The sequence below is a fragment of the Rhipicephalus microplus genome, chromosome 10 (genome assembly GCF_043290135.1).
Source record: "Rhipicephalus microplus isolate Deutch F79 chromosome 10, USDA_Rmic, whole genome shotgun sequence".
Lineage (NCBI taxonomy): Eukaryota > Metazoa > Arthropoda > Arachnida > Ixodida > Ixodidae > Rhipicephalus > Rhipicephalus microplus.
Window position 1 is genome coordinate 97,712,279 of NC_134709.1, and position 25,390 is coordinate 97,737,668.

General features: G+C 46.5%; 1 protein-coding gene and 1 long non-coding RNA gene across 2 annotated transcripts; both read right to left on the minus strand.

Moving 5' to 3' along the window:
• Positions 1–79: 79 nt before the first annotated feature.
• LOC142774487 (MIF4G domain-containing protein-like) lies at positions 80–15,945 on the minus strand. The gene is made up of 2 exons (XM_075874825.1): positions 15,779–15,945; positions 80–396 (listed from the first exon to the last, which is right to left on the minus strand). Exons 1-2 carry the CDS (start codon positions 15,926–15,928, stop codon positions 163–165), a joined length of 384 nt encoding a protein of 127 aa, XP_075730940.1. The 5' UTR covers positions 15,929–15,945; the 3' UTR covers positions 80–162.
• Positions 8,493–11,274, minus strand: LOC142774486 (uncharacterized). Its single transcript, XR_012886415.1, has 2 exons — positions 11,203–11,274; positions 8,493–8,630 (listed from the first exon to the last, which is right to left on the minus strand). It is a non-coding gene; the product is annotated as an uncharacterized LOC142774486 (long non-coding RNA).
• Positions 15,946–25,390: the final 9,445 nt, after the last annotated feature.

Here is a 25,390-nt window from a genome sequence, read left to right on the forward strand (position 1 = left end):
GCATCTTGATAATTCTAAATTTATTGGGAAAAAAAAGACGCTGCCCTTGAGCGCCGTGTGAAACGTCTGGATGGTTGGCTTCCCTCTCCGGGTACAAACCTTAATAAAGTCTCATTCGGCGACGTGGCATGGCAGAAGTGACGAGTTCTGGATATTGACATATTAGTCTCCAGCAGCGTCGCTGAGGCTGGCGTAGTAAAGTTGCTGCTCCAGGGATAGTTTCCATCCTGAAGCGCGCAGCTCTATAAGTTCGAGTAGGGTCAAGCGAGCTTCCTCGGGAACATCCGACGACAAGAAAGCGTCCCGCAAGCAGGCCACCAGCGCCGCCATGCGGGCAGGGGCACCTCGTTCAGCAGCTTCGCCGGCTGTAGTTAGTGCTCTGCGGAGGCACTCGACCTGCAGTGAAAGTTTTGAAAATTTAGCATAATCGTATGAGCGATTCTCACAGTTTTTTCACACTTTTTTTGTCACGTATTATCTTGTAATCAGTAAAAATGGGTAGTCCGACTGAATAAACAATTATCCGCAGCTATAGGACGTCAACTTACAACCTCAAGAAGGTTGATTAAACAGCGGGAGTGACGGCATCAGGCCGCCATCACTTGGAGCCCATTTCCTTTTCCTCCCTCAGCGCCACCATGATTGCGGTGGCAAGAGGGTTGGAAGCACAACACGAAGAGGAACTAGAAAACGAAAGCAACGAGGAAGAAGATGATAGTGCCTCGGTCATCTCGGTGGCAACTACAAACAACGGAGACAGGACCAAACCCCTCGGCTACGGGAGCTTCAGTAAGAAGATCGGTCGGAACGCGAGAGCTATAAAGAAATGGGGCAAGAGCTTTGAGGGCATCGAGCAGAGAATCCTCACGAAATGCACCCAAGTCATCCAACAGCAACTTGCGCAAATGATTCAGCTCCAAATCGAGCAAGCGCTAGAGAGGGCCCTGAGCCCCGAGAAGCTGCAGCCGCTAATTGGTGAAGCGGCGCATCAATATTGCCAAACACAAAAGGCTCTCCCTCATAATGGACAGCAACAATAAGATCAAGATCTGGCACTGGAACGCCAACGGGTTCCGGTGCCGAAAAGCAATCCTACAACAGTACTTGAGATCGCTGGCACCGACGGCTCGCCCGGACGTGATAGCGGTCCAAGAAACCCACACTGAAGACACGCCGACGCTGCCAGGGTATCGGACACACGCCTGCCCCCCGTCCGCTCGCACATGCGGGAAGGGTGCGGCGCAGGGCGTGTGCACGTTCATCCGGAAAGGCATCGCCCACGTGAAACACCAACAGTTCCTGGGCAGCAGGGACACCGCCATCGAGCTGTGCGTCACCGAGCTAGCGATTAGCGGCAAAGAACGAGGAACCCGGGGTGCACGAAAGAAGAAGACATCAACCACCGTCTTCATCGCTAACATCTATAGCAATCCAAGACATGGAAAGCAGAAATTCAAAACTCTTTTCCATAAGATCAAGAGCGCCACATCACAAGCACAGAAAGACCTGGCCAAAAGAGGAGACGCTGCCGCGGTAATATGCGGTGATTTCAACGCGCAACATCGAGAGCTCGGCTACACGACCACCACGTCCAAGGGAAGGAACCTTCTTGAAGATGCCGGCGAAGCCGAGTTCACGTTACTGATCAATCCAGCCCAACCATCAAGGATCGGAACATCGGTTGCTCGGGATACAAATCCAGACCTCACCTTTGCGATGCTGCCCGAAGGTGGCACCGCGAAGTGGAGGAATACGGGAATCAACCTGGGCAGCGATCACTTCATCATCGAAATTGAATTACCGCTGGCTCATCTCAACGGAAACCCGAACCGCGACAAAACAATAAAGCACAAACTCGTCGACTGGAGCAAGTTCCGTAACACAGTACTCGGCGAAGTCGACAATATCGACGAGTGGTCAGCGAAGCTGCTGGCGGCAACAGAAGGGGCCACAGAAGAGATCGATGCACCCGAGGAAATCGAAACCATGGACCCGAGACTAGCCCACCTCCTCGAAGCCAGGCGCTCGCTCCAAAAGCGTTGGCGGCGGCAACGTCACAACAGAAAGCTACGAAAGAAGATCGCAGAACTCGGCCGAGAGATCGAGCGACACAGCAGGCAGCTCTGCTCACAGCAGTGGTTTTCACTCTGCAGCCAGGCTGATGGACAGCTTCACCGTGGCGGCACTTGGAAACTCCTCAGGCAACTGATGGATGAGACCAAGAGCTGCGAATACCAACGTACACGCATGGCCCAAATCCTACACACCACCGCTCGTCAACTGGGCGAAGAGGAGATGTTCAAGCGACTCAACGAGCGCTACCTCCCCATCACCAGTCACGAAGATCACCCAGACTACGCCGGCCAGCCGAACCTCCACCTCGACCGAGATCTAGAGGAATGGGAAGTGAGGCAGGCGGCCCAGGACCTGAACTGTCGTTCGGCCGCCGGACCCGACAGAGTTACTAACAAAGCTCTACGCAACCTGAGTGACTCAGCCATCACATCACTGACACGCTACTACAACGAATGCTGGCGTAACGGCAAGCTGCCCAAGGCCTGGAAGACAGCAAAGACAATCCTGCTGCCAAAACCAAACAAGCCACCGGGTATAGAGGGCCTGCGTCCCATCTCGCTCACGTCCTGCGTGGGAAAGGTACTGGAGCACGTTCTTAACACCCGGTGGAACCGTTACATGGAAGCGCACCATGTCTACCCGGACTCAATGCTTGGCTTCCGGGCCAAATTGGGAACGCAAGACGCCATGCTCCTGATCCAACGAGAAGTCCTTGACCCACCGGGCGGGACTCTAAAGAATGACAACCGAGCGATCTTGGGCCTGGACCTGCAAAGCGCCTTCGACAACGTTAGACACTCGTCGGTCCTGGCTCAGGTGTCCCGCCTGGGGCTGGGCGCAAGATCGTACAACTACATCAGAGCCTTCCTTTCTCGCCGCACGGCCAGGCTGGAGGTGGGAGGAACGAAGCTCGAAGAACGAGAGCTGGGCAGCGTCGGGACCCCACAAGGCTCGGTCATCTCCCCGTTCCTGTTTAACATTGTCATGATCGAGGTGGCCAGGCGTCTGGAGGCGCTGGGCCAGGGGATACGACACTGCCTCTACGCCGACGACGTAACCATCTGGGCCACGGGTGGAAGCGACGGAGACATCGAGGCGGGTCTGCAGGCGGTGGTGGACGCCGTGGAGTCCGCACTCTTGGGCACGGGCTTGCGGTGTTCGCCACAAAAATCAGAGCTACTCATCCTGCCACCACCTGGGAGGCACAGAAAGAAGGCAAGTCGAGAGGCGGCCGAGAACATCATCGTGCGCACCAGTGACGGTATGCAGATCCCGCACGTCCCGGGGCTTCGAGTCCTGGGGATGTTCGTGGACGGCACCCAAACCAACGCCATGGCGGTCAAGAACATCACAACCAAGATGGGCATCGCAGCGCGCCTGGTCAAGCGAATGTCGTCCCGCTACCGGGGCATGAAAAAGAGGGGGCTCCTGCATCTGCTGCAGGCTTTCGTTATAAGCCACGCGGCATATGCGGGGGCCTTTCACCGCTGGACCGGCGCGGAACGAGCCAAGATCGACGCTGCCATCCGGAAGGCTTACGCGGGGGCTCTTGGGCTCCTACCAGGCACAAAGACAACGGCCTTGCTGTCTCTGGGAACACACAACACGCTCTCGGAGATCAGCGAGGCCCAGAGAGCTTCGCAGCTGAGCCGCCTGAGCGACACAGCCGCGGGCAGAGGATTACTCGATCGGGTAGAATTATTACCTCCTGGAGAACGCCCGGGCGCAGGACTGGACGGGGAGCTAGAAAAGCAAGTCCCCCTGAGCGATGAGGCAGCGAGGAAAATCATTGTCTACCCGCTGCCAAAGAACATGGACCCAGAAAGGGACGCGGGCAGGCGAGAGGCGAGAGCAGTGGCGCTGGCCCGTCAACATCAGAGAGACGAGGGCGCAGTCTACGTGGACGCCGCAAGATATTCGGGAAGACGCAACGCCTTCGCAGCAGTGGTGGTCAGCGCCACTACCGGTAAACTACTAACAGCAAGCACCGTGCGCGCCCGAACAGCCGGCCAGGCAGAGGAGGCGGCGATAGCCCTGGCCACAGGTAGGCCGGGCACGCGCACGGTGCTAAGCGACTCAAAGCAGGCAATTAGGAATTTTGCCCGAGGCATGGTCTGGCGGGGCACGGAGCGGCTAGTGACGTCCATCGCGGCCTCGCGGGCTGCTCGCGGCGCCGCTGTAGGACCAACCATCGCCCTCAAATGGTTCCCAGCCCACATGGGACGACACCTGGCTCCCGACATCGAGAACCGCAACGAGGAGGCGGACGCTGTGGCCCGTGATCTCATCACGTGCCGGACCGCGGCAGCCCGTCTCCCTGAAACCAGCGGTGAAGAACGAGAAGACTTCGATCCCCTCACCGACTACGGAGGGATCCTGGCGGCCTACAGAGAGGCCAGGAGAGCCTTTCCGCCCCCGCATCGTCAACTGCCACGTGCGGAAGCAGTGAAGCTCCGACAACTGCAAACGGAATGCGTGCTAACGCCAGCATTGGCCCGGCACGTATGCCCCGACATGTTTGTGGACGCTAAGTGTAGCGCGTGCGAACGTGAACTAGCCACCCTCCGCCACATCATGTGGGGCGGGTGTAACAGTGGTGTGAACAATGGGAATGGGCAGTGCCAGGACGCCACGTATCCCGATGAGGTGGGAGCATGGTTACGCTCCCAAGACTTAAACACACAACGAAGGGCCATCCAGCGGCTTGAGGAGGCCCTGGCAAAGCAGACGAGAACGGGAACCGACGCCCCGGACAACGGGAGCGGAGGAGCCCGAGTATTCAATGCCTAGCCAGAGCACAACGTCCCCAAGATCTAGAGCCTGGGACTATAGGACTATTAGCTATAGTTTTTAGATAGGAAATACCCGCGCCCTGCGCGGACTTCCCGCACGCCGGATGCACAAAAAATGTTGTTTCTCTCTCTCTCTCTCAGCGCCACCAGTACTTGAACACACGCTACCATTGGCGGACTTCTTTCGCTGGCAATGCCATCCACTCTGCCACTCCCTCCTCCTCTCTACACCACGTGTTCCACTCCCGCCAGAGCTTCACCTTCGCCCTCCCACCCAACCAGGTTCACCTGCTCCACATCGCTACGCTTTTTTAGCCTTCTCAACCAACTCCCTCCAGTGGCTGAACTCGTTAGTAACATGAATAATAGCTGGAGTCCTAAGCCCCAAAACCATGACATGTTCAGGACAGACGCCACAGTGGAGCGCTCCGGGAATCTCGACAATTCGGTGTTCTTTGGAATGCGCTGATATTGCACAACAAACGGGCCTCGACCGCTTCGCCTCCACCGAAATTCGATCGCCGAGGGCCGGTTCTACTCGTGTGACTCAACTCGTTGCAGTAGACTCCCCAGTTACCCTTATACATTTGCCCGCACTCTCCCTCTTGTGCCGTTTCGCTCTCACACTTGGGCTAAATAGTGTGGATGAGCGATCCCGAGGGTTTTACCGCCAATTTTAAACAGCCTCCCAGTTAAAGAGCCTGCCCGGAACACGAAGCACAAGCACGAGCTCACCATTGTACCACATAGTCCCACCAGTGGATGAAACTTCTAGGAGAAAAGACTACATACAGTCGTCGTGTCAGGTGCGAAGTGATGCTAACCGATGTAACAATGCGTCGAAGAAGCATACAGTTGCACCGCTATTCGCGCTACGTCAATCAAGAAAGAGTGGGCGTTTGAGTGTTTCGGACACGCAACTATGGGCTGACCCATAACTGATGATCGTCAGCCACAACACGAACAATATATGTAAAATTTGGTCAGTTCGGATTTAGTGGGACCAGCCAAAAATATCAAAATTTACCGCATGCCAAAATATTGAAAGTGTTAAGCAATCAATAAGGAGACGTCTCTTATATACTTACATTTTCTGCATAAATACGTGAATGCTGCACTTTTCTTGCATACGCGCAGCGTAAAAGCAGAAAATTTTCTTCATTTTGGCATTTTATTCACAATGCATGCAACCAAGGTGCCAAATTCACTGTTTTTTTTTTTAGCGCTAAAAGTACTCCCCACGCCTCCCTTATTGCGTACTGAATGCCACTATTACCACCATTACGCGCATGTGGCAGTAGTCTCCTTACGGGTAAAAACGGCCGGTAACTGACGGTTGGCCCATCACAATACAAAAATGAGTTTTATGCTAGCATGCCGACCGCACCTGAACGCTCTTCATCACAAACTTCTTCCACGTGCATGAGTTTTGCAACATGGCGCACGTAGTTCATCAAGTTCAAACGAAGCTGCGGACTCCCCAAATCCAGATGTGAATGAGACCATGGTCACTAACTGCATGATTGAAATAGCAATCCACACTGCGCAACCTTGTTTCTGTAGCCTGCGAATGCCGTTTTTGTTCTTGTGACTCGCACATTTGCAGCGTTTTGTGCTCCGCGTCCTCCTAGGATCGTCTAAATGTGCCCGCACTACCGAGTTTCATGTAATCAATCAGTGAGTTTGCTGGCCAGAACAAAAGAACACGTCCAAAGTATCCCATTTTCCGCACTGACGAGCTTTTACTGAGTATGTAAATACATGGGTGCAGGCAATACCTTATACAAAGGACTACACACTAAACCAAACCTGACCCTTAAGAGTGTAAATGAGCTTGTCGCCAGACGAACACCCTTTGCTCCCTATTGGGCGTTCAAAAAAGGGTGCTGAGAAAGGGTGCAGAGCTCAGCGCCCTTAAGAAAAGGGTGCAGAGCAAAAAATTTTGAAGGGTGTAATGAGTGCACCCTTTAAAAAAAAGGTGCTGTGATGTCATAACACCCTTTCAAATGGGTGCTGGAAGGGTGCTCTACATCGACGTACCAGTGGGCCAAATCTAGGATTGATGCTGGAGATGGCTAAAAATACAGACTGCTGTATACTCTATGGACCATGCTGAGTGACAGCCCACATATGGTTTGTTAGTATTTGAACACATGTACTAAGTCGTCCATTCCACCCTGAGCACGTGCACCATGCACGCGGCCGGCCCTCCACAGAGTGCCTTCCGCAGGCGCTTATGAAACTAGCACTGAAACACAGTGACAGCTCTAGGTGGGGCTTTTACATCATCGTCTTTTAAAACAGTGTCTCTGCAGTGAATCTTCTGGTAAGTTGGCTCCAGTGTTTTGCTTTCTCTACGTGTAGGCAAATAGAGAATCCGGCACTGTTATCGAGAAGTGCTGCAATTGTGCCTTACCTGCCCAGGTGCTGTTCCTCGGGTTTTCGTTTTTGGCTGCTCTGGATCGAACAAGCTGCACTTCTGAAGAACAGTGTCGAATTTTAAATAAGCTTGTACTGTTGCAAGAGCAAAGTTAGCTTCACCACAAAGGAAGTGTGATTTGGCGAAGCCGCCGTTCTCCAGCAGTCAACAAAGTGGAGGCCAACTTACAGTTGTCTGTACGTTTGTGTACTAGTCACCAAAGTGCCCTCAAGAAACGCTCGACAGAGTGCCGGATGCATGGTACAATGTTCAAGGTGGAAGTAGACAATATGTAAATATATACTTTAAAGCAAGGTATTTTGAATAAATATGTGTGTTTCAATAATCATGGAATTGATCCCGGAGTGCGTATATAGCCTGTGCTACTTATTTTCGGTCCAGAAAGAATGTAATCTATTCAAGGCCCCTTGCTGCACACATGCATGCACAATTTATGGATGCTTGGTCACCATACAGACATGCATGCCTGCAAATTAAAAATTCACAAGTTCCGAATACTGGTGATTATTTCAAATGCCATATACTCACTTTGAAAGACACACAGATAATATGCACTAAATACAGAACCTTACCACATTGCGCTCTTTTAAATTATGTGTAGCAGACATGAGCTTTTATACATGTGAGAATGCAAGATATTGGGCCCCAACAAAAATTTACGACAAATAAATTAACATGATGCAAATAGTCACTATTTTATTGTACATAGCATACAACCAAAAAAGATTGACAATAGTAAACATGAGCTATGACCTTCTACATCGATTGTAATGGTCAGATCTTTGTGAGTGAGGATCAATCTTCTGTTTTTCAAATCTTTTTTTCTTACGAGTAGACAGCTTTTTTGTGAGGAGACTTCTTTTTAACTTTAACCATTCTGACTTCCCTCTTTGCATAGTAGGTAACGAATAAATTATTTAGAACAACAAAATATAAGTTAGAGGCACCAGCAGTCCAAAGGCGCTTATTGAGGGTGTTGCCAGTGCCCACAAAATTGAAAAAGAAAATAGATAGCAAAGTAGGTGTGTGGTAAAACATGTGGGCTTATATAACATGCTTTGATCATCATGCTAAAAGCCTTGACTACAAACATGCTCAAGGCTTATTTACAGCTCTCCCTTTATATATGTGTGTGTGTTTCTAAACTTGTGCGTTACAAAATCACAAATATTGGCAAAGTAATGCAAGTGGTGTTGGATTAATATAATGTGATCATTCAAACACTTGCACAATCCATCTTCAGCTGCCCAGGCGACTTTGGTTCCTTTTACAAAAGTGTGGTCAGGGCGCTCCTTCTCTACAGCACATCCGCACCCGGAAGCCTAAAATAAAGACAGAAGTAATCACTAAGAGTTTCACAAGACAGACTCTCCAAGATAAATATGCCTTGTCATGCTTGAGTGTTCTTAGTTCTATGTGAGTAGAAGTCAGCATCAAAATTCGCTTTGTTTTCAACGGAAAACATGCTTGTTGGAAGTCCCCCAGGCAAAAAACTGTGTAAACAACTTGACAGTACCTGGGGGCCTACAGAGTGTAGCATGTACAACAGATTTCACATACAAAAACAAACAGCATAGTAGAAATGAAATATATACACAAGAAACATCTGAGCAATGATTCAGCATGATGCACACTTGAAACATGAATTAGGTTTGAGTAAAAAAGCTATTCATCAAGTAATTGCGCACATTCGATTTGAACAAACCGAATAAGGCACTGAAGGTAATCAGGGTTTTTAAAGAATTGTTAAGTGCCAATAAGCAATATTCTAGTCTAGCTCTACAATAGTGTGTCATGTATGTAGTACTAGTATTTGCCTGTTAGGTATGCTATAGTCATGAACATATTCAGTTTTCCTAATACCTAAAACTTAGTATGTTGCAGTTCAGCTGTTCATGTTCAATAAATAATTCTTTATGGTAGCATTTAGGTTACAAAATTGATGCTAAAAATTTGGCAGACCCCACATACTTTGGGAATCGATGTTATGCGAAACACGCATAACATGTATTTCAATTTTTTTATTGAGCGATTTTATGAAGTGGAGCTCGATATAAGTACAAATTCTCGCACACACATACGTTAAACACCCGCATATGTTTCATTTGTTATGGGGAGATGTCACACCTTTGACAACATTAGCAGTTATTTGCTGTTTCATAACAATGCCAACAGAAACATGGATATTAGCCACACTAGAAGTGGTAGGCTGGTATGAAGCACTGGTGTTTGCGCTGGCACTCGCGACGATGGTAGCCTTCAACACTGCTACACAAATACTTCACAGGATGGTGCCTGACTACAATTGACTTTGATTCGACCCCACGGCTGCATCATAGGAGTGCACATGTAATAGTTATAAAATTTGATAGCCAGTACTGCAATGACAGTTGATGTTACACAAACATTTGAGACTATTTAGAAAGTATAACCGAGGCTGGACATGGCTCAGTGGTAGAATACTTAATTACCAAGCAGAATACTAGGTTTCAATTCCTGCCAGGACACTTGACTTTATTCTTTGCATTCATTTGGTCAATGCTGCCTAAGTGAGCTTTTTAACATGATAGCGTTGAAGAGCTCGTGTCGCTGAAAACCCACCGCCGGCGTCTGCCTCGTTGGTTGTGAGGGAAAAATCGTCTGTGCATCTGTGACCGAAAAATCAAGTTACCTAGTTTCCAGAAACTCAAAATTCCTACTTATGACCTAATGGAGGCGTGCTAATTGCTGCAAAACAAAACCCCCTAGTCGTACTACTAGACACTCAACACAGGGCTTAACACACGGAAGTCTATTGACATCGGCCAAAAATTAACGTTAGATGTACAGCGCTATTCCTTTTTCTCATTTCATGAACTACACAATGCCATGATAATTGTACCCTGGTATTTTTGGTGGGCTGTATCGCACAAAAAATACAAGGATTATGTCGAAATAATGGCATCAAATTTTACCGACATGTCATCGAAATAGAGACACAGGCTACTAGTCCTATTTATAATGCTGAGAGCATTTAAGGTAAAGGCATTGAAGATAGCTGGTGGCCTTTTTCACTATCTAGGTATCAATTTTTCACTATCTAGGTATCGAAATTCTGCCATGTCAGTCATAGTTTACTGACATTGCAAGCTCAAGAAAAGTGTGGCTCTGAAGGCATCAACACAGCGTTTCGCCAGATCTTCTAAGAAGGCAGTCTTTAAAATTGCTAATGTTTCCAATTTTTTTCGCTATAAATTTTGTGCTTTGCATCCAATTGAACCTCTATCCTACTTGTTTTTTTTTGCATTCGTGCTCTCACTAACTGCTTACCTTGTCTTGTCAAGTGTTCGTTGACATAAATAGGACTACTTGATCTAAAACGAAAGGCCACTGTAGACAGACGTAAGTTTTTTGTCTTATCCAGAACATTTCATTTGTAACATCGTTCATAATGCACTCTTTCTTTTTCGAACTAGGCTTGTTTGTTCCTACTCTGTCTGCAGTGTCAATATCATCACGAGTAATGGTTTTTCCATGATCGCCCAAAAACTTCAGACAGCATCAAAAGAAAACCCTCATCTGAGACGCCTTTGATGTCGGATAGTTCAACCTTGAATACAGTGTAAATTCTTCAATTTTCATCTGAAGTTGCTTATTTTCACCTCGAAGTTTTTTGTGCCTGTTTTAAGGTGCGACAGGCTCTTCATGCAAAGGCTTTATTTCTAAAGAGAGCGCGTTGACATTGTCACCACCTTCGTTCCACACTTCTTGAAGGACCAAAGTTCAGTATGAATTTTGTGCTTGAAATCCTCTGTTTACCATGACAAACAATTCACAAGAAACATTAGTACTCTTGCTTGGCAGGAGTGCATGCAGTAATACTAACACAATTAAAGCAAGAAATAAGTGTCTCACCTGTGCAAAAATGATTTTGGCAAGCACTGTGAAGACCACACACATTGCTGCCAAACTGAGGAGAATATGAAGAGTACTTCATATAAGTAGGCAGCGTCCAGTAGCTTTCTGAGGCACAGCGCATAAGCAGGGTGAACAGAGCTGATGCTTTTGAAACAATGGTTCAGAGTTCGCTGGTGGTTGGGCTCCTTGACCTTGTCAGGAAATTTCCTTGAGCAGCCTCACTCAAATGAAATGACATACCGTGCCGAAGAGTTTCTGCACCAGTGCAAAAAAAATTATTTTAGTGAGGTTTGTCTAGACTGCATGCGCTGCTTGCCAAATTGCAGTGAATGGCTAGAAACGCATGGCCTACATATATTTAGTGGCACGCAACTGAGAAATACAAAAAGGGCATGCTGCAGTATAAATACAACGAAAAACATGCTGCTGCAGAGCTTTTCATGTCGATGTCAGACATGTGAATTTTCATTCACCTTTATAGCTCATTCATGCACGAAGATGAAGTTAGAACTCTTAGATGAAGACACCCCCTTTTAGCTGTATCGACTGCGCGTAATTAAGAGATAAGCATGCGTGAGTAATGCTGTTGCTTGCAATCAATAAATTCTGTTCTTGAAGCTGACCAAATATATGCACGAGTGCATCTATAGAGGCACATTTGCATTTCTGTAGTTATGATACCCATGTGATGTGTTTCTTAAGTAAATGCCATGCAATATGCACCATATGAATATTTTGTTCCGTAAAATTGCAATACCACTGCATATACATGTCAGTATGCGCATATGCATCCACTGCAGATAAAGCATAAAATTAAAGCAGTACTGACACATGAATATTTTACCAAGGTAGTGGATGGCTCCAGAAATTTCGACCACCTGGGGTTCTTTAACGTGCACACAAATCTGAGAACACAGGCCTACAGCATTTTCACCTTTAACGAAAAAGCAGCCAGCAAGGCCGGAATATCATCCTGCGACCTTCGTGTTAGAAACCGAGTACCTTAGCGACTAGACCACTGCGACAGGACTTCAGTCTCCCTGTTCCCCCGTGTAGGGTGATAGACCGTCTTTGCTGGTCTGGCTAACCTCCCTGCCTTTCCTTCTCTACCATTTATTCTCATGAGTTCAACGAATGAAGCTTCCTTCAAACGGCTAACACTCGGACGTTTATAATTTGCCTGAAATTGAGTTCACTAAATGAATATTGTGTGCTGCTTCATATTGATCATTGATCTAAATTGTTCTGGTTGGCTAAAGAGGCACTACTCCTCACTTCTAATCAAACAGCACAAGCTGTCTAATGTCCATAGGGGAGGAAAAGTGGAAACGCTAAGACAAAACATCAATCTTGAACCCCATGCCATCACAATGAAGCAGGCAAGCTTCAGCAATATTGACCGGCAACCAGGATCTCAGACACTGCAGATAGCTACATAACGTAATGGTTTCCCAACCTGACGTAAAGGCAGCAGAATCACATATTGCCTAACCTGCTTAAATATGATAACGATGAGGCCATAACGTTATTGGCCTCTGTACGCTAATAACAATTTACCTTGCATATCATGTGACATTAACATTCAATATGACGTCATGAATCTTGCATCCCACCATGTGGTCTAAGTACCAACAAGGCGGTTTTAGTGACGTCGGTGCAAGGCAATAAACAACAATCACTTGAACATTATTTTTGATATTATTCAATTGGTCTGATGCATACATCTTCAAAAAATGGCAGTTAAGATTTGTTCATTTTTAGATAAATACAATGTCTAAGTTTGCATGTCAGCAGCAACATATGCACGCCTTTGGCACGATTACTGTGATGTATAACCTTATTGTGTTTTGAGCAATAAATTAGGCATTCATACACTGCACATATCACAGGTCACTTGTAAATCTGCAGCGAGGTCATAAAGAATTTATGATATCAGATAAAGCTTTACACTTGTATTCGAAAGTGTCATTGGAAGTTTGGGTAGAACTTAGTTTTAGAATGTTTGTAGACGTATAGGTATTCGGCAAAGTTTTAACTCCAAAGCGGGCTGCAGCGCCCACAATTCTTTTACAAACCAGAAGAATGCAATGATATGTGAACAGGGGGGAACAAGCAGTACCACCAAAATTGCACTCGAACGAGTGAACTACTGCTCAAACTAGCGCTTGCACAGCTAAGGTACGACTATTCGGCCACTCATAGAGAAAATGTATTGACCCAGGCGTAATTGCACGCTTTGAGAACCGCACCTACAGCACGCTGTGTCAAGTTTACGCACACTTAATTGAGCTGAATATCATGGTAATTTAATATTATACGTGCCCGGTGGATGCAAACACATTTGGTCACACAGGAAAACACATCTACCTTATAGTAGTCACACACATTTAATGATCATGTAGCTGTTGAAAAGAGGACGCGTAACATATAAAACTTTCTTCATATACTTCTTTGGCACAGAAAACGAACAAAGCCGCGTAAATACCAACGCGGACACCACGTTATTCTTCTCCATTCTTCTAAATTAAATACGTAAAGATCTAATTCAACGCGAATCACCGGAATACTTAAACGCACGCGGCACACAGACGACGCTTACGGCTTCCATGCGCAGTCCCCGAACGGCGTCCGACGGCATTGCAAAAATATAGTGATTCATAGCGTGAAGAGCATCGCCCGCCGACTCACACCATCACAGCGCACATTGCTTTAACCTCCTTCCCCACAGAAAAAATTCATCCGCGCGTAACGTCCCTTAGCTTAGACTTGAGCCTAATGAAATCAGATACGCCAGCAGGCTCGCTACGTTAATAAAAACTCACTTATCGTCTACCAGCTAGAAAAACCTTAGTTCATAACGTTATTATACTATAGCGCTTTCGGTGATAACCGCGGGAGGAGCCGAGGACGCGAGCGGTAGCACAACAGTCTGGATCGGGCACGCCGCGGCCTGGCCGGAGAAGCAAAAAACAAAGCGTCGACAGCAGAAACATCCACCTACCTTTTTAGTTTAACGAGCGCTCGACGGTACAAAGCAGCCGGTCCTCTCTTGAGTATAGTGCATCTTCGTAACAAGCAGCACCGACAGAACACGAAAGACAGTGCAAGCACACTTTGAACTACATAAAAAATCGACTTTAAACGCTCGGCACACGGCCGTTGCGGCCTCCAGGAAGATACCGCCATTTCTGTCCTGCTGACGCCACCGATCCGCATTTGCGCACATGATACATGAGTGACATGAGTTTTTATATGATAAGTAAATACATTATTTCTGCTTAAATTTTAAGTAAAAATTAGTGAAAATAGAAGATGCGCTAGTGTGTATCGCATAGAATATTTTTTTCTTTCAAAATGACAAAATCACATAACGCGTATTTGCGCGAAAATTGAAATGTGAAAGAGCGCGCGACATTTGAAACGTTTGGTTGCTTGTGTATTTCTTGTACCGATACCTTGTTCACATCTGTACATTGGTTGTGTGGTTGAGCTGGCTGTTAAAACCAGTGTTAAAGCGGTTGTATATTAGTACAAAGTACAGGCAGCAAGCAAAATTTGTCACAACAAAATAAGCGTATTAGTTGGCAAGCAATATTTTAGCTATCTTTAGTGAATTTTTTTTAGGAAAATGTTTTAGTCAAGGCTCATTTTAACTTGCTTTGAATAATATTTCTATGAACAAAATCAAGAAAACGTTTCTTTGATGTTATAATATCAAAACGTCAAAGCCCATAGCCCGCCATAAAAATTGGTAACACGTGTCAACTGATACATTGTAAGGTTAACAAATAATTGTACAACACAAAAACGATTTTATCTACCACGGTCTTGTTGGTTTGTAATTCTTTGCATTAACAAATGTATGATTTATATATACTGTCATGGACGAAGCTTTGTTTTCAATGTTAGGCGCAAACGAGGCCGAGAGCTTTATATGTGTAAGTCACAATCCTGTTGTAGCTCTACAAGCTGCGTACTCCGCCATTGGCTAGTGAGCTTGTAGCGCATGGCTTGGTCAGCGCCGGCCGTGAGACGACGAGAAAAAGGCAGCAAGAATGCAAGAACCAGTGCAGAACTTACGTTCAGCCGGGCACTATCGCTATTCAGATATCCGTTACTGTGGTGGGGCTATTAATGAGACCATGGTGTCTAACCAGTAGACATCTAAAAGCTGTTGGTTATGCTCTATGACCACGTTACTCACAAAGCTTTGTCGGCGACTGTGCACCCTAATGGGTGCTCATTAGCACCCATTAGTTGTTGCACCCTTTTTGCACCCTAGTTTCCACCCTTTTGATGTGTTCACCCTTAAGGTTCAGCTTGTAGGGTGCTGAGACGCGAATAGGGTGCTCAAAGGGTGTGCTTAGGGTGTCGGCACCCTTTTGACACCCTTAAGGGTCAGAATCGATTTACTGTGTAGTGCATAGGCAATTCGCTAAAGCGTAGGATGTTGGTTAATTGCGGCTTCATAGGCGCTTTGCAACCACACTTGTCTAGGCTCACCCAAAAAGTTTACGGCGCGCGTGCCCTCGAGCAAGCCATGGTTGTTGTGGTGGTGATGATGAGTGCATACCTTAGCTTCGTAGTCCAGCTGAGGCGAGTTCATGACAAGCCTGCAGGAGTCACACAGAAGCGCCGCCATAGAGAAGATGTGTCCGCAGTGAAGCGAGCCCATCGATGCAGCTCCTGGATTTTCAGGGACGTCCGACAGAAGCACGGCCATGAAGTTCACGATGGCGATCAGTTTCTGACCGGTATTCTTCTGAGTCTTCGGCTCCACTGGCGCCCAATAAGTGGATCTCGGCAGCGAGATGACGAAATGCTTGAACCAGTTGCGGCAGGTCCACAACAGTCGATCGATGAACCCCCCGTCAAACTCATCCTGTGGTATCATACAAAAAATAGCAGCGCGGAGAAGTAAACAAGTTTATATGCAATCAGTGGAGGTAAATAAGAGTTGTTCTTGACGCGAAAGCGTAATAAACTAGCATATAAGAATTCAGCTGAGCTCAGAAGTCGACGATCGAAAACGGTATATCCCGCAGGCCAGGGATGCTACACGGAGGCGAAATATCCCAGCCTCTATATATAGGTGGGTGATCTAGCACGGACCAGCCGAATGTCGCAATTAAGTTTCTTCTCCCATTTGCATCAGTAAAGTAAAATGTTCATGAATTTCACCAAGAGGTGTATGACTAACGAACGTTGTCGCGCCTTCTGCTTGCTGTTATGATTTTTTTTCTGATATTTGCTCAGTGAAGCACAGCCGAGAGTGGAATACCTGCCCTCTTTGCCTCTTAATTGCGTGGCGTTGCAAAGTGCTCATCCATTTTGCATCATAGTGACAGAGGGGCTCAGAATAAAATTTGCAAGGCATCCGTGAAACACGCAGCACAGTCACAGCGAAAGCTGGACGAGCGCCCTTTCTGGAGTCTGTTGTCCGCTCTCTTGTTGCAACTAACACAAGTTCTTCTGGAATGTAGCCACTACACGACAAATAATATTTGTGATACAGGAAAGCACGCTATATAGAATTATTCGTCATTGTGCGGCGAAATGTTGAGGCGCGACACCTCTGTAAAGCGTTATGAGCGCTTGATTCGTGCTGTGGCTGATCACAATGAAGAATTATAGCTGAACCCTTCGCAATATGTTCAAAGAACTCAACGACTGACTCGCCATCCAATTTACATTGTGCCACATCTTGCTGTCACTTTAACGCGATTCCATGCTCAACTTGACGCTTACATAGGGTCTTTGTGTGAACGAGAATCAAGCATATACACGCCTCTGGTTTAGAGTACTCCGCTGCCACCCAGAGAGTTCTTGTTCAAATCAGATCGAATCCTGGATTTGTTTTTTTTTTTATTTTTCCCGATAGCGCTGACCAACGCCGGCGGCTGACAACTACGGCGTCAAAGCCAAATCTTATCGCATAGCAGATTTCGCTACAAGTGCGTCTAACTGCGTCCATAAGCCAGCACAAGCACTCACCCACCTATTTAGACCGAGCAGAATAAATGGTGACCAGACACATAGTATAATTCATACGATAACTTTGGGAAGTTCTAGATTACACTTGTCTGCATTACAGTTAGTGTGCATGAAGAAAATGATGGAAACGCACACGTGTGAAACAGCAACAGGCTTTAGAGCAATCGTGAATGAAACGATCTATACAAATGTTCCTATAGAATATGGCGACAAAAAAGAAAAAGAGCAGGGCAGCATATCACTTGGTGCACGTCGGGGGTTAGAGTAATTAGATAACACTATGTGTTTACAGAGTTAATAAGAAATTTTGGAAGCTCCGCAAGTGAAATGCAAATAGTTACATAAAACGAACATTATAGGTGTACGTGTGAACAACGCAGACGACTCATGAGGTACGCGATGTTCTACATCAACTTTGGGACACTGCTAATGAGCACCTGAGTTTAGAATAGCATTAGCAGGCTTTACGGGTGTAGTGGGTGCCACAGGAGCTTTAAAACTGACAAGCGGTGAAGCGCATCACAATTTATGCAGATGACCTCGAATATTCCAACCTTATCAGTGGGCGTCGTGCAAGCTCTGGAATAATCTCGAGTGCTTGAGTCTGGCGCACAATCTTCACAGAACGATTTACAATGATCGCGAACTTTGTCGAACAGCAAGGCGCCTCTTGAGCGTAGCATTTCTGAGAGGCTTTGTAGCCGAAATCCACCTGAAGAAAAGGTGAAGACTGATTGATTGATATGTGGGGTTTAACGTTCCAAAACGACCATAAGATTATGAGAGATACCATAAAAAAGTGAAGATAACAAACTACCGTGGCAATATTGCGTGTCACTCACACAATGACGTTGTAATAACGGCCTTGAGGAGTCTTCGTAGGCTCCACTTTTGAACTTCCTGAAGCGTTGTTCTTTATTATTATCACGTGGTTGCATCGAGACTTCCCTGTTTTACTTTTGCTTTTCTCGTCCTCTCTGGAACTCAACAGTCCACGTGACGGTACACTAACAAGCAGGTCACAATGTGTTTCTTTATGTATAACTGCATTTCTTGTATTATTTATTTGTCATGTAGGTTCATGTGTCACCCTAGAGCTGCAATATTCAAAGTTTTCAGGTGGTGTCCTCCATAATACAATTGAAAGTACTTTCAAGAGCAGATTAGACAAAAGCAGCAGTGCCAGTAATAAAGAAGGACGTGCTTTATGATAAAAAGCATTACTTCCAATTCGACAGACTCCATAGCCATATGCAAGAAAACTTGTCGCCCACAGGTGTCACTGTCGATACATCCACCTTTGTTTAGAGGTTTGGGCGAAAGCATTGTATGCCTCATCCAACTCGAAGGGTGACAATCGCTGACGTCCAGTGGTAATTGCGGTGCTGGTGGTGGCGCTACACACCGGGCGACTGATTACGGACACGCCCATGCATAGAAAATAGACTGTGTTTTGTTTTTAAAATAACCCTCTTTGGGTCCCTTGGCGCATTTTTCTCAGTCGACTCGAATGCATACGGCAACCTACTTTCCTTGTATGTCGATGTAACAACCACCAGCCACCGAATGCTTTTTACAGCTTACATTGTTTCGCTCCAGGATCAGAGTCATTGTAAGTTTCCGGCATTTTACGTTGTTCTGCGCTGCCTCCGGGATTGGCCTACCTTTCCCCAGGCATTTATGTAATTGCGCCATCATGCGACGACACGCGACATGACGTCGAATCGACGTCGTGAGGACGTCACATGTTTTTGATGATCTGTGACGCCGTGATAATATATCGCGACTTCATCGTAAGATGATTTCTTGCGTAACTTGACCATGTTGACGCCACGAATGTGATCACCGACGATGGACACCGTTGCAGGATGCCGGTCACTTTCTGAATCTGGCAAGCCATTTGAGGCATTCCCCTCAAAAAGTAAGAGTAGTTTTCGAACGCTAATGGCTCACCTTGATGACGCGGGTGCAGAACTTCGCCGCCGGCTCAGCAATGTCGTCATCGTGGATGGCTTTCCATAAGACTGCGCGCACAAGTCCATCCACTTCTTTTGGCGCCAACAAGTCAGGCTCTGAAGAAAACAAAGTGAATGGCTTTCGTTGCGATAGAGACGTCAAAATTTTGTGTTTAAAGTGCACTGGTTTGGTGAATTAATATTAAACTGACGAATGGTTAATTACGGAATGCATTTTATAATAGTCTAGTAACCGCCCTGTTACACAATTCCGAATATGTTGCAAGGTGTTGTAATACGGGTGTCACACGTACAGCTTTGATCGCGACCAGGGCAAATGAGACAATCGCAATCTGGTTTCTTGTAGCGATTCGAGATACACCTACGTCAAGCTCGACCAAAATGATTTTGAACGGTCCAGTAGGAAAGGTTGTTTATCGCAACCAAGAAATAAGATCCAGAGTCACCCTCGAGGCATAATGTTGGTGAAACGTCGATTATGGCTGCAGAGCTGGCTAACTAGTTTTATAGAGATTACGCATTCACTCCTTTGATACCAGCGTCACGTCGAGTTAACATCAGATGTATGCTTCAGCGCCTTTCACTGAAAATGGTGCACAGTGGCGGACGAATTATTACGGACCAGGCGCGTAGCCAGAATTTGTGTTCATGAGGGACACCCCTTTAATGTGGCCATTTCCTACTCTCTATGCCATGGCGAGAAATAATTCTGCAGGGCGAACGTGACCGTTGTACCACACCCTGGCTACGCCTTTGTTGTGGACCACGGCAACAGGTGTCATATTAGGGTCCTTGGATAACACAAGTTTCCAAAGTAACGACACCTTTTTCTTTGCTCTTCGTCTATGTTCCTTAAGCGGCCTCTAGAAGAGGCACTTCAGGAATTTGACTTTAATCAGGAACCTGACCTCAGGATCTTGAATTTAATCAAAAAGTGAATGTTTGGGTAAAGTTGCTAAAGTGAATACAATAAATGAAACAAAGAAAACAAATTGAGTCACAGAACATATGGTTATATTTATGAATATAAACGATACATAAAAAAATTGGCATATCCCACGTACACTGGGAATCGATGATATGTGAACACGAATAATAAAGGTTCATATGTCACTTTTTAATCAGCACAAAGTTACGAAGTGGAGGTAAATGATTTCGTACATGACTTCTGTCATTATTATCAAGTTGGGATGTGTCGTTTAGCTTCGTCCCCTCTTGACGTCACGTAACACCGAATTCGGTATATGTGGAGCTAGCGAAACGGCCGCGAGCGCGTCATGAAGGGCCCAATACACTCCAATGTAGCAGTGACTTGCGCACACGCTAGGCACAGCAATGCTACGTTGGGAAAACACGAGCACTCTATAGCCTGACGCCAGGTGCGACCGGCGCGAGCAGCGTCCGTCGGCGCGGCCCCACGGCAACCGGTACGAAATTCGCGCCGATGCGTTACCGAGACAACACTGCATCTCCCTCTTTTCGTGACGGAGAGACGCTGGACGCGCTAAAACACGCATGCATCAAACCAACGCAGCGCGGCAGCACCTGCGATTTTATGGCAGGACCGGCGCCTGGCGTGGCAACGCAGGCATGACGCGGCGAAATGAACGCCAGCGAGCACGTGCAGCGCGTAATGTCAAATGTAATGGCGCCTTGACTGTGACATAGAGTTATGTTCTCACATAACACGCATCTTATGGTTATCATGTTTCCACCAGTCATATACCTTTGTCATCCAATGACGTCACGTAATACAAAAATTAGCTCATATAAAGCTATCGTAACGGCCATGACCGCATTAGTGTGGCATGTAGTGATCTTATTACATGACACGCATGTCCCTATTATCATGTTTAAATGAGTCACTAACCTATGTCGTCCGTTCGCATCGAGTAATATCGAGTTTGGTACATGTGAAGCTAGCGAAAGTGCCACGAGCGCATCATGAGTGTAGCATGTAGTCATTTGTCACATGACACACATGTCATGTTTATCGTGTTTGCAGCAGTATCATACCTTCGTAATTCATTTACGAACCATAATACCAAATTTGGTAGAAGTGAAGTTAGCAAAACAGCAGCGACAAATGATGAGCGTGGCATGTAGTCATGCTGTTATATGCCAAGCACCTTATGATTATCATGTTTGCACCAGTGACAAACATATGTCGTGCGTTCGTGTACCGTACTACCAAATTTGGTATAATGGATGCTATTGAAATGACCGCAAGCGCATCATGAGCGTGGCTTATAGTGATGTTGTTACATGACATGCATGTTAAGATATTCATGATAGGGTCTGTCACCTGTGTTCGCCTTGCAATCATGTTATACCATACCAGTTTTGCAACATGCCATGTGAACGAAATTACCGCAAGAGCTGAAGGACTATTGAAGGTAAATCATGACGTTCATGATATACATTTCATGATTTTCATGTGATGACTAATCAAATATGTTCTTCACACAGTCACGTTACGCACTACGAAGTTTTGTATGGCATAACCATTATCAAAACGGGCAGGAGAGCCAAAAGTCCTAGGCGGCTATAGATAGATAGATAGATCGATAGATAGATAGATAGATAGATAGATAGATAGATAGATAGATAGATAGATAGATAGATAGATAGATAGATAGATAGATAGATAGATAGATAGATAGATAGATAGATAGATAGATAGATAGATAGATAGATAGATAGATAGATAGATAGATAGATAGATAGATAGATAGATAGATAGATAGATAGATAGATAGATAGATAGATAGATAGATAGATAGATAGATAGATAGATAGATAGATAGATAGATAGATAGATAGATAGATAGATAGATAGATAGATAGATAGATAGATAGATAGATAGATAGATAGATATAGAGTAGGTAGTTATCTTTATTTATTTATCGTGAATACATTGAAAGGCTGACGACAAAAGCTGCATACAAGCAGCTTGACAGGCCCGTCAGCCCAATAGATGCGCCTATAGTCGCCCAAGATCACTAAGTAATGCTTTGCATTTAGAAAGCAAGCGAAATGTGCGTTACTCAACTGGCGACGTGTTGCAGTTCAATATTTTACACCACTGGCCGTGGCATCTCGCGTAGTACATCGTAGTTCGACCAGTTATAACTGGTACAATTCTTCGAATGTGTTTTGTTCGTGCTGTGACACAGTGAACGTGCTTCTTGCTGGATCCTGTCAGCGACCACAGGGCGTGACGTTGGGACGTGTGATTACAGCCGGTTTGTGCACACGCGAGGAAAAACCTAGGCCAAACTATTGTACGAACGCTTGACTAGCAACACAGCGATGACAGATTTTTTTTATGTGTCCATTTTGACAATCGTGATGCCAGGTGATTCTTGTGCAGTTCGGTGATCTGTCTGTAAAGTGGGAGTTCTACTATTGAGGTGTATTGAAGCAGCGCGTTTTGGCTCCTTTATGCCATGACACGTTCTAGTCAACTGGGCAAGCGTGAAATGTTCCTGAAGGTGCCCTGATCACACGCTCCAGCTGCTCTTTACACGTGCAAACGCACAAGTGTTTGTAACAACTGGCATTCACTACAGGCGCATTAGACGCGCTCCTGGCGTTTCAATAAAAAGCGTCAAATAAACTCGCTTCGCAGATCCGCGTCGACGTACATAGACGGAGTTGCACGAAAGCGTTCGCGTGAAATGTTTCATACCCACACTTCACGGCTTGCTTCATCTCGAATAGCACGAGGTAAGTTGAAGAGAGCAAAATTGTTCTTTTGTTTGTTTTGCGGCAACCCAGCACTGTTGAAAACTCGGATCTTGCATTGAACAAGCACCGCGAAACAATCTTGGTCAACTTGGCGCAAACTGAAACGCCTCTCCTCTTCAGTTTACGTCATAGCTACGATTTCTTCTTTGGCCACGGCGAAAATCTGCTGCAGCCATATATGCACTTGCGTACTCGTTTTGAACTTCTTGCGCAATAATAAACAACAGCATCAGCCATTTGCAAGATCACGTGCAAGGAATGGACCGATAACGGACGCGTATGGCAGAGAAAAGGAGGGGTACGCTAAAGAATGAGGAGGACGGCATCGACAACAGTGAACCCCGCATTCAGAAACGCTCCTCGACTCGAATTACATCCTTCACTTGACTGAGTTGAGCACGGCGCCGATGCTCGACTGAGATTGACACTGCGCTTCTGGAGAATTGCTGAAGAATATTGCCGATATGCAGTGACTTCGTCCGCCAAAAGATAGCTCTCCCATCGACTCCTTGGGGCGAAGCTCCTTAAAGCGGCACCCGTTCGTCTCTCGTTGTCGTAGTCGTAGTCATAGTGTGTAACCAGTGTTACAATTTGACCTGCAAGGTGGTGTTGGTGGGAGATTTCTCCTGTGCTTTGTTGAACAAAAAAAGTTCGTGGTGTACGTTTACTAAAATCGGAATGCTCCTGTCTCTCATTCCCTATTAGCAGCAGCCATTGGGATGTACATTGAGTACTATCTGACAGGAAAATGTTGCTACGTCACACTAGCTGTTGCTAGTATGACGTAGCAACACTAGTATGTTTAGTGTTGCTACGCTAAACATACTAGTGTTATTTATTGTTTAGCAACACTAGTATGTGTAGTGTTACGCTAGTATGCCGTAGCTGTTGCTACGTCATACTAGCGTAACCTCCTTGGTGTTAGAAAGATTTAGCGAGCGTTGGGCCGCCGTGCCATGAATACAGTGAACAAGTATATACTATGAACTCGATGTGGTTAAAGGTGGGAAGTAGATACGAAGCACAAGTTCTAAGAAAGTAAAAGCCGAATTCTCCTGTCTCTCATTCCCATTAGCAGCCATTGGCATGTACATAGAGCACAATCTGACAGAAAAGGGTTGCTACGTTGTACTCGCTGGGCATAACCTCCTTGGTTTTAGAAAGGTTTAGCGAGCGTTGGGTCGCAATGCCATGAATACATTGAACTAGTACATATCATGAACTCGAGGTGGTTAAAGTTTGGAAGTAGACCCGAAGCGCAACCCGTAAGAAAGTGTGCGTGTGTCACCTTTCGTTTAGTCCTTGGAATGTCCGCTAGATGGCGGTGCTTCTATATGGCGAATATATGATGAAAACATGAGAGATGGTGGTACTTAGAGTGTTGAATAGATGGACAAACCGACACACAGATAGATGCACGGATGGTCATGAGCGGACGCAGGGGCGGATGTATGGAAGAACGCGGAGATGGATGGAAGCAAGAACGAATGAACGGACGAATGCTTAGCCCCACTCTGTATCATTCACTCCATGAATATGCTGCATTTTTTAGATGCGGAGCATCTAATACTCGAGGCTTGTAGTGCGGCGCCGTCCGCAAGCTTCCTCCTCCTTCATCCACCATCTGTGCAGTCCTTCCTCCTCTACACACCGCGCGCGCTTCACTCCTCCACCATCTGTGCACCCTTCCTCCTCTACACACCGCGTGCGCTTCTCCTCTTCACGAACATTCGCTAGCTGTATAATGTAGCGCGCATGCGCCGTCACGCTTCGAGAACATCGGCAGCTGACGCGCACGCATGCGCCGTCGCGCTTCGAGAACATCGGCAGCCGACGCGCGCGCATGCGCCGTTGCGCTTATCCCCCTTCTCGAACATTCAACAGCTGACAGTGCATGCGCCGTCGCGCTGTATATATACTCAAGGTCGGTGCTCGCTCGCTCAGTTGCCGCTCGTCGGTTGGTTTGTACGGCGCGTCGACGTCCGAGGTCGCAATGATCGACGTCCCTTCGACCAGCGCCGGCCAAAATGTTGGCGGAACCGCAACCAAGTCGTCGTCCGAAGATAAGGCAGCGCGGAGAAGAGCTCGGGACGCCGAACGTAAACGTCGGCATCGAGCGGAAGATGCTCAACTTTGAGAACGTGAAGCCGCTGAGAGACGTCAGCGTCGAGCAGCAGCACCGGATTTGGCCGCTTTGAAACGTAAGCGTCGACAAGAGGACCCGGACTTTCGAAAACGGGATACGTGTCGTACGTGTTCACTCATTTACCACCCCTCCTACAACCACGTTAACCAATTTAGCCAGCGACCCAAGTAAGTCGCAATTTAACACCCCATTTCACAACCACGTTAACCAATTTAGCCATCGACCCAAGTAAGTCGCACTTTAACCCCCCGTTAACAAATTATATGCTCCACATCCTCCTCAGTGTTCCCCCGAGGGAAGCTGGGGGCAATTTTTTTT